Consider the following 13,545-nt stretch of genomic DNA (forward strand, 5'->3'; position numbering starts at 1 on the left):
GTTGTGCTTGCTCTTTGAACTTCTTTTCTCTTTCAAATGTACCCCTGACTTTCGGTTATATAAAAATGTCAAAGGGGACAAAGTCACAAACATGGTTTGCCACCCTGTACTATGTTAATGAGAAAAAGAAAAGCAACAAAAACCTTGAGACCAGATTTCTGAGTATAGTCACTGAAAGAAGAATTCTGAATAAGAAAACAGGTAAAGTTACAGATTAAGGCAACAGCAGGGTAAAGAATAAAGAAATGGGAGTCTAAGTTCCCAGGCCATTCTAGAACACGTAATCTCTCTTCTTTGAGATTCGTGCTCTAGATCAGAAGAGGTATGTGCAACATGTGTGCCAATCTGGCACACGTTTTCTCAGGCTGTCAAGCTATATCTGATTGAGTAAAGTTAAAAAAAAATTTTTTTTGGAGAATTCTAAATTTTTTTACTTGGGATGTAGGGGGACCCTCTAAAATACTGGCCTGAGATAACCTAATCTTCCCTTGGTTATTTCAACAGCTGCAATTTGAGTAGAGGATCGCTTGAGTGGAGATGATGTGAGATACAGTCTCTTCAGTACGATTCAGTGTTGCCTGAAAGGCTTACACACCTGTCCATCCACTGAGGGATGCAAGGGAGCCTCAGAAGTGAGCTTAGTCTACTCCACTTAATGGGTCAAGTAGTAGACTTAATAGTCTAGGGTGAAGAATCGTCTGATTCCTATCTCCTTTCTTCTATCTAGGGTTATACACATAGACAGAATGTAAGCATGTTTTCCTTAGAGAAATATCAAACTTTTAGACTCATTTGTTAACCTCTTGGTTAAACTATTTAAGCTATTGCCTACCACTTTAATTTAAAAATACATCAGATAACAAAAATATATAATTTAGTTCTGAATTATAATCAGTTACAGGAAAGAAAAGTAAGGGAACTGGAGTGAGGTAAAGGAAAAGGTCAGGAAGAAAGAGAGAGACTTAAGACAAATGGTAATCAAAGTAGACTCTTCTTATTCGTGTTGTTTATAAATGAATGATCTGTTTTCATAAGGCTTTCATATTCCAATTAGTTGGATGACCACTGTTCATATTTCAGTCATTCTTCTAAGCACAGGGGGCTTGGGTTTCCAGATGATAACCTTGGCAGCCAAACAGAAGTGCTCTGAACTAGATGGTGTTGCCAGAGCACTTCACCGGCTGGAAGAACTCCAGCCTAGGAATAGATCAGCCCTGCTCAGAGGTTTTCTCCTCATGACATAAGGATATCTTAGTGGCAGCTGCTGGCTGATGGTTTTCTGCTAGATACGTTGTCATTTTCTCTCTTCAGCAGCAACATTTCGCTTCTCTTGAGAAGGAGGAACTTCTTCTATTAAGGAGGAGCTTGACCAAGGTGACCTACTTTGGTCTTTACCAAGCAGGCAAGTGAAAAGCAGTTTTACAAGGGTCTTCACTGGGGGTTTCTGTTTCTTTCACAGAGATTGAGACAGTGAAATTGGCCCGTTCTGTCTTCAGTAAACTACACGAGATTTGCTGCAGCTGGGTGAAAGACTTCCCTCTCCGCAGGAGACCCCAGCTTTATTATGAGACATCAATCCATGCCATCAAAAACATGCGCAGGAAAATGGAGGACAAACATGTCTGCATTCCTGACTTCAATATGCTCTTCAACCTAGAGGTAAAGGGCACTTCTGAAGTGTCAGTGAGATTTGGAAAGCAAAACACCACCACAGGCCTGTTTTCTGCCGAGAGAACTTCTAATATGCTGTAGTAATATCTCTGATAGGTTCGAATAGGACTAAGGGCAAAGTGGCACAAATTTGCTTCCATTAGTTGAAAGGAAAGGAACTATTTTACGTTATTTTTTTTTTTAACATCTTTATTGGGGTATAATTGCTTTACAATGGTGTGTTAGTTTCTGCTTTATAACAAAGTGAATCAGTTATACATATACATATGTTCCCATATCTCTTCCCTCTTGCGTCTCCCTCCCTCCCACCCTCCCTATCCCACCCCTCCAGGCTGTCACAAAGCACCGAGCCAATATCCCCGTGCCATGCGGCTGCTTCCCACTAGCTATCTACCTTACTACGTTTGTTAGTGTGTATATGTCCATGACTCTCTCTCGCCCCGTCACAGCTCACCCTTCCCCCTCCCCATAACCTCAAGTCCGTTCTCTAGGAGGTCTGCGTCTTTATTCCTGCCTTACCCCTAGGTTCTTCATGACATTTTTTTTTTTTCTTAAATTCCATATATATGTGTTAGCATACGGTATTTGTCTTTTTCTTTCTGACTTACTTCACTGTGTATGACAGACTCTAGGTATTTTACGTTATTTTGAATCGGTAATGCATTCACATGGTTTAGAATTGGCAAATAAAAATCCCTCTCTTATCCTTGTCTCTCAGACACTTCATATCCCCTCCACGGAGGCAAGCAAAGTTACCAGACCTTGTGTAACCTTCCAGAGACATTCTATAAACATATAAACAAAAAGGAAAGCTGTTATATCTCAATAAAGCTGTTTTTAAAAGGAACCTATTTCTATAGTATAATCAAACGTTGTCTATTAAGTTCCCACATTACTATGTTTCTGAAGCAACACAAAACACAAACATAAAAGAATAAATTTAAGACTAAGACAGTTTTCTGATCTCATGTGACTTTACTTTTTAAATCTTGGTTTCTGAGATAGGAAAGTAGCTGGAATTGCATTTCATGAATCTCTGTGACTGACAAATTGGATCATATGAGCCTTGTCAATTTAATAACCATTTTCTTATCTTCCTCTTTTTTTTCTATTATGTTAATGCAAACAGATGTAGGTTTGTTTCCTATGCCTGTCACTTGCCGCTTTTCCTCACTCAAGTCCATAACTTAAAAATTACAATGTAGTGATTTATACAAAGCACACTGTTTCCTTCATTTAGCAGCTAACTTTAAATTTTAGCTGACTGTCAAGGTCTGGTAAGCAGTGATGGTGGGCTGGTAATTGGTGCTTACGTTACAAGAAAGATCAGCTAATACCACACCCGTGCAAATGTAACCCCTAAAGGCTGTACTGTGATAAACAGCCCTTAAATCACTGCACCCACTTGAAGATTATACTCAGGTTTGAGGGCATCATGGCCGTTTGTTGACCTGGTTGGTTTTCATTTTACCTCAAAAATCAACCCAAAGGCCTCACTCAGAAAGGAGCGCTTTGCTGTAGTGAAACAGACCTTGAGGGCAATTTGGGAACATATATTTAGACCCTTATAAATTTTCACACCCTTTTTAAATTTTTTTATTTATTTATTTTTGGCTGCACATGTGCTTTCTCTAGTTGCGGCGAGCGGGGGCTACTCTTCGTTTTGGTTTGCCGGCTTTGCGGGCTTCTCATTGCGGTGGCTTCTCTTGTTGCGGAGCACAGGCTCTAGGCGCACGGGCTTCAGTAGTTGTGGCGCATGGGCTTAGCTGCTCCACGGCATGTGGGATCTTCCCGGACCAGGGCTTGAACCCGTGTCCCCTGCATTGGCAGGCGGATTCTTAACCACTGCACCACCAGGGTAGCCCCTCACACCCTTTGATTTGATAATTTCACTTTTTTAAAAAAAATATTTTATGTATTTAATTTTGGCTGCATTGGGTCTTCATTGCTGCGTGCGGGCTTTCTCTAGTTGCGGTGAGTGGGGGCTACTCTTCGTTGTGGTGTGCAGGCGTCTCATTGCGGTGGTTTCTCTTGTTGTGGAGCACAGGCTCTAGGCTCACAGGCTTCAGTAGTTGTGGCTCACGGGCTCTAGAGCGCAGGCTCAGTAGTCATGGCGCATGGGCTTAGTTGCTCTGTGGCAAGTGGGATCTTCCTGGCCCAGGGCGCGAACCCGTGTCCCCTGCATTGGCAGGTGGATTCTTAAGCACTGCGCCACCAGGGAAACCCGATAATTTCACTTTTACTTTTAGAAGGTAAAAGAAATGCAGGAAATTCTTACATGTTTTGTTTGACATAAATGTTTTACACAACATAGTCACTAATAAAAAACTGGAAATGATCTAAGTCATATATAGGAAATGATTACTATGATATGCTCCTAAGGTGTATAGTACTTATCCATTTAAATACTTAATGACTTGGGGGAAATGCTAATGATAAGGCAAATAACAAAAAGCAGGATATAAAATTTTATGTACATTATGATTCTAATTTTATTTTATTAAAAATTTACATTTATAGAAAAAAGACTGGTTATCTGTGGATGGTGGGATTAGAGGTATTTATTTCCTTCTGTACACTTCTTATTAGTCCAAGTAAACATACATTATCTTTTTTAAAAAACTGAAGTATAGTTGATTTACAGTGTTGTGTTAGTTTCTGGTGTAAAGCAAGGTGATTCAGTTATTTTATATGTATATATATATATATATATATGTATTCTGAAGAATACATATATATATTCTTTTTCACATTCTTTTCCATTATGCCTTATTATAGGGTATTGAATATAGTTCCCTGTGCTAAACAGTAGGACCTTGTTGTTTATCAGTTTTATGTATTTTAGTTTGTATCTGCTAGTCCCAACCTCCTAGTTTATTTTTCCCCACCCACTTTCCCCTTTGGTAACCATAAGTTTGTTTTCTATGTCTGTGAGTCTGTTTCTGTTTCATAAATAAGTTCATTTGTGTCATATTTTAGATTCTACATGTAAGTGATATATGGTATTTGTCTTTCTGTCTGACTTCACTTAGTATGATAATCTCTAGGCCCATCTATGTTGCTGCAAATGGCATTATTTCATTCTTTTTTACGGCTGAGTAATATTCCATTACACACACACACTCACACACATACCACATCTTCTTTATTCATTCATCTGTCGATGGACATTTAAGTTGCTTCCATAGACATACATTATCTTTATAACAGGGAAGACATCAGTATTTTTTTTAAAGAGATCCACTTGGCTCCTTTGTTTCTTCTGATGTTATATTGTTTAAGAATCTCCTCACCAATCTCACATTGTTTAAAGTTACATTCTCATGCCCACATAAAGCTATTATTGCCCTCTTCCTCTTTGTGATGATCCCATATCAGCCCACTCATCATTTAAAAACTGCTTGGATGAATTGGGAGATTGGGATTGACATATATACACTAATCTGTATAAAATGGATAACTAATAAGAACCTGCTGTATAAAAAAATAAATAAAATTCAAAAATTCAAAAAAACCCCAAAACCAAAAAAACTGCTTGGACATGCAGTTTTTCAATTTTACCCTTATCCTGCCAATTGAGCTATTTAAAAATGAGTACATTAAAAAAAAATTACTGCTATTTATTTTAAATAAGAATTTTTTATCGAGGTATTTTGATTTATAATTAGTTTCAGGTGTGCAATATAGTGATTCAAAATTTTTATAGATTATAGTCCATTTAAAGTTATTATAAAATATTGGCTGTATTCCCTGTGCTATACATTATATCCTTGTAGCTTATTTATTTTATATATAGTCATTTGTGTCTCTTAATCCCCTACCCTTACATTGCCCCCACCCACTTCCCTCTCCCCTTGGTAACCACTAGTTTGTTCTCTGTATCTGTGAGCCTATTTCCATTTTGTTATATTCATTTCTTTTATTTAGATTGCACATACAAGTGATAACATACAGTATTTGTCTTTCTCTGTCTGCCTTGTTTCACTAAACCTAATGCCCTCCAAGTCTATCCATGTTGTTGCAAATAGCAAAATTACATTCTTTTTTATGGCTGAGTACTATTCTATTTTGTGTGTGTGTGTATGTGTATATATACACACCACATCTCTTTATCCCTTTTTAAAAATTGAAGTATAGTTGATTTACATTATAATGTGTTTCAAGTGTACAGCATAATGATTCAGTATTTTAACAGATTATATTCCATTAAAAGTTATTAGAAGAATAATGGCTATAATTCCCTGTACTATATAATATATCCTTGTTGCTTTTTTATTTTATACATAGTAGTTTATATCTCTGAATCCTATATCCCTATCTCACCCCTCCCCTCTTCCCACTCCCCACTGGTAACCACTAGTTTGTTTTCTATATCTGTGAGTCTGCTTCTGTTTTATTATATACGTTTGTTTGGTTTATTTTTTAGATTCTACATATAAGCGATATCACATAGTATTTGTCTTTCCCTGTTTGACCTATTTCACTAAGCATAATATTCTCTAGGTCTATCTGTGTTGCTGCAAATGGCAGAATTTCTTTTTTATGGCTGGATAATATGTATCTATTTCACATCTTCTTTATCCACTCATCTATTGATGGACACTTGGGTTGTTTCCTTATCTTGGCAATTGTAAATAGTGCTGCTATGAACATTGAGATGCATGTATCTTTTTGAATTAGTGTTTTTGTTTTTTCTGGATATATACCCAGGAATGGAATTGCTGGATCATACGGTAGTTCTATTTTTAGTTTTTTGAGGAACATCCATATTGTTTTCCACAGTGGCTGCATCAATTTACATCCCCATCAACAGTGTAGGAGGTTCCCTTTTCTCTACATTCTTTCCAGCATTTATTACTTGTGTTCTTCCTGATGATGGCCATTCAGATAGGTGTGAGGTGATATCTCTTTGTTCTTTTGATTTGCATTTCTCTGATAATTAGCGATGCTGAGCATCTTTTCATATGCCTGTTAGTCATCTGTGTATCTTCTTTGGAAAAATGTCTGTTCAGGTCTTCTGCCCATTTTTTTTGATTGGGTTATTTGGGTTTTTTTGATATTGACTCGTATGAACTATTTATATATATATAAATATATTTATATTTTATATATTTAATGTTTTTAACATATTATATATATTTTAATATAGTTTGGATATTACCCCCTTGTCGAAAAATGAGTACTTCTTTAGTACAAGGTAGAAATTCTACATGTCAGAGTTTTTTTCTAAAGAGTTCTGTTTATCAATGTCATCTTCAGTGGCATTATAGATGGTTTGATTATATTGCTAAATTAACTAGTTGTAATAATCTGTATTAGATATAGATTTCATAATATTAGGTTGTATCGTTACTCTATGGACATTTATATTTGGTACTTCTGTAAATGTAATAGTTCGTTTCAAAAGAACTTTTTCAAAGCACAAATATACCTGTTGTTTAGTATATTTTAGTAGTCCTTCCAAATCCCCATGAGATACCAACTCATCCCTACCTAATAGATGAAAAAACAAGCACAAGAAAATTATATGCTTTACTTTGTATATTTTATTCACTTTGAATGACAGGGCCTGGACTCAACTCTCCAAGAGCCCAAGGAAGAAGTCAAAGCTTCCAAATGAAAATTATTACATAGTGTTGCCTAAAAGGAGCCCAGAACTCAGTGAGAGTTCAGTGAGTTACAGATCTCCTAAGTGAGCCAGAGCTGAGATTTAAACACTTGAGTTGAAGAGAAAGAAAAAACTAAGTACTTAATGAGTTAAAGGTACTCTTGTGATTAGGCTTCCATTGTCAAGACAAATCACAGGTTTGGAAGACTCTCTTCTGGCAGTTGCCACAGGGCTTCAAGCAGAGGGTGAGCTAGGAAATGTGAAGCTACATCTTGAATTAGGGGATTAGGTAAAGACATAGACATCTGATGTGGTTCAAGTTTGGGTAACCAATTTAGAGACTGTGTTATTATTATTATTTTTTTTTGTGGTACGCGGGCTTCTCACTGTTGTGGCCTCTCCCATTGCGGAGCACAGGCTCCGGACGCGCAGGCTCAGCGGCCATGGCTCACGGGCCTAGCCGCTCCACGGCATGTGGGATCTTCCCCCACCAGGGCACGAACCCGCGTCCCCTGCATCGGCAGGCGGGCTCTCAACCACTGCGCCACCAGGGAAGCCCAAGACTGTGTTATTTATGGTGAGAATACAGTGTGACCATGAATGATTTATGAAGGTGATATTATAGTTTAGAAGTATGTGTATGCTCTCATTTTCTCTGTGTATTTTAAACAATCTAACATAATTGGCCTTGTGCTTGGAAGGCCAGTTATTTCCTATTGTTCTCAGTTTCTGATTTTATTAAAGTACTTTCCTTTTGACAAAAATCCTCAATCCAGAACAGCCTTTGCTTTAATTCCTCCTCATATCTTTTCTTTCTCCCCCTCCCCACAACTTATAACAGCAACTTTGAAGCCAGTGTATGTAGGTGGTTTCCATGGTACAAGACAACAGCTTTCACAGTGAGAGAGGGCGCTTCAGCCTGAGCTAATTGGGCATGATGTGTTCCAGTGTTCTGGTGTGTAAACACAGATGCCCTAATGTTGCAGGTATTTTAGCATTTGATCAGGCACGTCAGAAAAGGGAAACATTTAGTCTCATTATCTGGGTGACAAAGCAGTGGAGGAGGATGGGCAGCAGTGCGGGGGACTGGCTCATTTGAGTCATGCTATACCTAACTCCCTTAACTGTTTCTGTGTTCCTATTGACAGGACCAGGAAGAACAAGCTTACTTTGCAGTGTTTGATGGCCATGGGGGAGTGGACGCTGCCATTTATGCCTCCATTCACCTGCATGTTAACTTAGTACGCCAGGAGATGTTCCCCCATGATCCTGCTGAGGCCCTGTGCCGGGCCTTCCGGGTCACTGACGAGCGGTTTGTACAGAAGGCAGCCAGGGAGGTATGCCGTTTCCACATAAATTCCAGCCATGATGCATTAGCTGAGATCTACTTGTTCTGCGGTTAAAAGGCTATTTTGGATTTTCTCTTGTGGTAGACATTATTTAAAGCTCTCTTCCAAACTATATTCTTGACACACAGTATTGGATTGTTGTAGCTCTGACTCTCTCTTTAGGAATAGATTTAGTGGGGTGCTAGGATGTACTGTATAGAAACTCCCAAGCTATAATTTTCTAGAAAGCCAGTCCATTGCTGGATTTGGCAGGTGACTTTTATCTTATTCACCATTGCCTGTCAGGTTCACACCAGGACCATCTCTCTAAGCAGACTTTTGCTGACAAAATCTGGATATGGTGATTAAAACAGTGGTCTGTAAAAGAGAAACAGAAGCTGGGATTTCTCGATACAGCTGGTTCTAAATGGGTCGGCAGTGTTTTGCTGTGTATCTCTTGAACAAAGTTTTGTTTGGAGAGAGTAAATCCTTAGATGATCCTTGAACTGATTTTCTCTTAACAGGAAGAAAGGTCAGAGCTCATGTCCTAATTTCTTAAGGTTAATCAGACCTAAGGTTTTACTCTGAATGAACGACAGGGGCTCTAAATTAAGATCTAAAAGTAAAAATTTTTATCTATTATCATTCTGGGCATTGGTACACAATTAACTACAGGACTCTATCTTCATTTCCAACTAGGGACTAACAGAAAAAGAATAACTTTTAATTTTAAAAAGTAATTGCAGAATTGTATACACACAGAAAATAAGATTCCTGCCCTGTGACTTACACATTATTAACTCTTTTTGAAATGGACTTGGAGAGAACAGGGTAATCACTGAGTCTTTTTCTTTGATCTCATAGTTATGCTACACAGCAACAGTGGGGTTTGGAATTAATGAAGCAATAATTCAGAACTACTTGGTGTTAAGCAAGGGCAATATTCTCTATCTCCCCACCTGCACCCCAGGTTTAGATTAATATGCAGATCCAACAATAGTAACCACTGTGGTCTGCAAATAGAGGTGGGGCTAGAAGACAAAATACAGTTGTTGACCTCAGACTTTGCCAGTCTCTGGAGGTCCGGCATTGCTTGGTTCTGCCTGTCTTGGAGCTGCCGGCTGTCATCATTCTGACTGAGGACAAGACCTGGCCCCTGAGAGGTGATCTGTAAATCATGAACGTGAAACTAAGAGAATCACCTTGTCTTCTTCATCCTCCGTTCTATCCCTTTTAGACTCTGTGTCCTCAAAATCATGGCTTTTTTTTCTGACCGTGTTCACCTCATTTGCTTTGCCAATGATCCTAGTGTCTCTTAGTCTTGCCAACAGTTCTCGTGAATAATTTAGGTTTGTCTCAGCAGTTACTTTTCTCCTTGTGCTTCCATGTGCTGCTAACTGCTGGGAAGAAAGTAGCTATTCCTGTTGTGCAGCAGCCCTGCCTCCTGTTCTCTCAGGGGCATATGTACTGAAGTGTCTTTATCGTGTGTTCCAGGGGGCTGAGGTTTTGAACATTCTGTGTGGGAAGACATTTTATTGGTGGGTGAGGATTTATAACAAACTTTCCCTATATAGGGAAAATGAGAAGTTGTTTTCTTATTGGATACAAGGGGCCTTCTACCATCTTGACGCATTGGTTCTAATTTAGGCCAAGTCCTTAGTAACAGAAAGTCATGCTCGTTTGGTAGTGACTCATGTCAAATGGAGATGTCATTTTAGGACAGTAGTATCAAGTACATTAAGTACAGTGGTACTGAGCTATTGTGATGAAATTCCAGGCTGTTTGTTTTTTTATGCAATGTTCTGAAAGCAAAGGTCCCTAAAATTACTGTAGGAGATTTTATTTTTGTTTTTTAAAGGTACAAGCAACTTAGCACTCCAGGGGATGTATGTAATCTCTTGGCTCCTGTTTTAATATCCAGAGTATGGAAGCATTTGTTGTGTACACACCAGATGCTTTGTATGTTATTTTGTGAAGCCAGGACTCTCCCCCTGAACAAAACAGAGACCAGAGTATGGAAATCTTTACTCTAAGGATTGATACAGTGGCTTAGCACTGGACTAGGAGGAGAAAATTTCAGTTCTGTTCTAATCAGTTACCTGATCTTGGGCAAGTCACATAACCTGCCACAGTACCTGTGTATAAAATGGAATTGATAATTGTCTCTGCCTTGCACATCACAGATAAAATGGTCTGTATGTGTGTGTGCACATATAAACACATACAAGCACATAAGAATGCATCGAGAAATGGGAAGTGCTATTTGTGAAATCGAGTTATTAGTAGTCTAGCTTCCAACTGAAAAGTCTGTGTTACCTATAAATTGCTTCTCAATGAGAATTTGCTGTCTACTTATTTTTAGTGACTCTTATTTAAATTACTTTCAGAGCTTAAGATGCGGGACCACAGGAGTGGTGACTTTTATCAGAGGCAACATGCTACATGTGGCCTGGGTAGGTGATTCCCAGGTTATGCTTGTGAGAAAGGGCCAAGCTGTTGAACTAATGAAGCCACACAAACCGGACAGAGAGGTAAGTATGGTCTGTTCTGTTAGGGCACGTGCCACAAAGGCAGTCTTCTAGTCACGGATTTTCACTTATAATTTATATCACCATTATCTCAGTAACCATGCCCACCTTCCAAAGGAATAATAAAGAGAACCCTTTCCAGGAAGCTGATGAGTATTATATCTGTTGTTTACTGTTAAGGTAGATGAATAAATCCTGAATCCAGTTATTTGCTTCTTTCTATTACATTACTGTACAGGACGAAAAGCAGCGAATTGAGGCCCTTGGAGGTTGTGTAGTCTGGTTTGGTGCCTGGAGGGTGAATGGAAGTCTGTCGGTCTCCAGAGCTATTGGTAGGAAAAACCGATTAATTTTTGTTTCTCCAAACTTCCTTTACCAGAACACTGTCTTATATTAATCTGATACAACAAGGGAACCTGAGAAGATAACAGATTTTCAGAGTGCTTATTACTGTTTAAAATAACATTTGGATAATGCTTCTTTTAATTAATTATTTAACCTACTCATTTATATAAATTCCATTCTTAAAAGAACTATATTAAGAAATGTTCTCTTACAAGTTTCTTTTTTTAATGGAAGCCTTTAATCTTTAGCATACAAATCTGCTTAAAACCACAGTGATTTTCATTCCATTTTGGGTCATACTTAGCTTAAATCAGTACTTTCCATAAAATAGAAGCTTCCCCCCCATATTTTACCTTGCTTATATCTTTAATTTTTTCAGTGAAATCTAAAATAACACAAATAATGTGCTTTTTAGATGAAAACAATTTTTACTATATTAAAATTAGAAAACTAATTTTACTATATGTGGAATATAGTAATTTGTCAGATAACCCTGGGGTTTCAGCGAATCTGCTTCCCTGGACCTAAATTCTTTAAAAGAAGGGGAAGTCGATAAAATTCTTTGTCTAAAATTGAGAGAGTAAACAGCTCAGCTGTTTGGACAGAATGCAGAGGTGTAGTCCAAAGAACTGGGCTGTAGTGCTGCTTCTGTCTGTTTCACTTTTGCACCTGGGTCTGTTGCTTTAGGCTTCATGGCTCAGCTCCACTTTATGTTTTTTTAAAAAGAACAAATCAATGTGCATGTATCTATAGGGGTGGTATGCATATACGCATATAAACTGCAGTTCTCAGTCACTGCCTCCTAAATAAATGAAGTCGTTTGACACAGGGATAACATGGACAAATGGAATTGAGGTCTAATCCCCAAATTTTGCTTATCATTACCAAAATATTCCAGGAACATTAACAAAATCTCAAAGGACTGATTTCAGTTTCACCACTGATGTGATTTCCCTCCTACTCTTTGGGAAGGTGCTGGCAAGCTGTGAAGTGGCCCAAATGGGAGCAGCAGAGGCTGAGAGAGAAGGAGGAAGCTCAAAGATTCTGCAGTACCTCTTGAAAAACTGAGAGCTGGCTTTACCTTAGACTGAGGGAGTTATTAGGAACTCTGGAATAAGGCCAAAAGGGAGAAATTTCTGATTTCTAAAACACACCCTCAAATAGAATTATTTTTGACAACTCCAACCGAAGACCTCTTCTCTTGATCTGTCTTTGTCCGAGTATTTAGAAGTAACTTTAATGCTTGTTATAGAACCAACTTTATACTAGAGGATACTTATCATTTCTTGCTTCTAAAAATATGACACAAGGGGGAAAAGCAGGGAAAGAATGTCCTTGAATAAGTGACAATCTAAGAGAAAACCAGGCTGACTTCATAGAGGAAGTGACTTCTGAAGTGGACATGGAGGATAGTATGCAGAGAAGGACATCCCAGGTATGGCAAATACAAACACACGGGCATCTCAAAGGGCATGTCTTGTTTTAGGAACAGTGACAAGTGCAGGAGGCTGGGGCAGAGGGTGGGAGTGGGAAGAGATAAGTGTTGGCACCAGAGTACAAAGGGGCTTAAATGCCAGGCTAAGTGTCTGGACTTTGTCAGGTGAATAAGACGAGGGCCCATGTGGTCAGGTTTGTATTTATAAATATTTGTAATAATTATGGAAGACGAACTAGAGTAGAAAGCCTAGATGAGAGGTCATTCAGGAGGCTGTTGATACTTGCTTCAGAGATAGGACAGCTAAAAAAGGGATACAGAGGAGGGTATAAATTGCTGAGACAGAAACGACAGTTTGTGGGGGAAGAGGAAAGTTAACTTCCAGGTTTCGGACTTGTGTGACTGAGAAGACGATAAAACATTTGTAATAAAGCAGCAGCAGCAGTTTGGGAGTGGGGAGGAGGGCAGATACTGAGTTCATTTTGGACATATTTTATACTCTAGGTGCCTGTGGGATGTCTTGGAAGAGATAATTTATATACAATTGGAAATACAGATCTGGACCTGAGCAGAGTTCTGCGTTAGAGATAGAGATATGGGAATTCACCCCATTTTGGCAATAATATTAGC

The 13,545-nt window shown here is 38.6% G+C and overlaps 2 protein-coding genes across 15 annotated transcripts in view; one reads left to right on the forward strand and one right to left on the reverse strand.

Moving 5' to 3' along the window:
- PPM1E (protein phosphatase, Mg2+/Mn2+ dependent 1E) overlaps positions 1–13,545 on the forward strand; it is a 192,264-nt gene that overhangs the window by 170,431 nt on the left and 8,288 nt on the right. For 2 of the 4 annotated variants that reach the window (XR_012328401.1, XM_033848124.2), the window contains exons 3-6: positions 1,460–1,659; positions 8,428–8,616; positions 10,995–11,138; positions 11,374–11,467. Coding sequence is in view for 3 of the 4 variants with exons in the window: in XM_033848124.2 (XP_033704015.1) it covers positions 1,460–1,659; positions 8,428–8,616; positions 10,995–11,138; positions 11,374–11,467 (627 nt within the window). In the remaining variant the exon portion in view is untranslated. Of the gene's footprint in view, positions 1–592; positions 633–1,459; positions 1,660–8,427; positions 8,617–10,994; positions 11,139–11,373; positions 11,468–13,545 lie in introns of those variants that run through there. The other 2 variants (XM_073797202.1, XM_073797201.1) reach the window with 2 other exon arrangements.
- Positions 1–13,545, reverse strand: part of TRIM37 (tripartite motif containing 37) — a 163,907-nt gene that overhangs the window by 11,999 nt on the left and 138,363 nt on the right. The window lies entirely within an intron of this gene.

Source organism: Tursiops truncatus, chromosome 20 (genome assembly GCF_011762595.2).
Source record: "Tursiops truncatus isolate mTurTru1 chromosome 20, mTurTru1.mat.Y, whole genome shotgun sequence".
NCBI lineage: Eukaryota > Metazoa > Chordata > Mammalia > Artiodactyla > Delphinidae > Tursiops > Tursiops truncatus.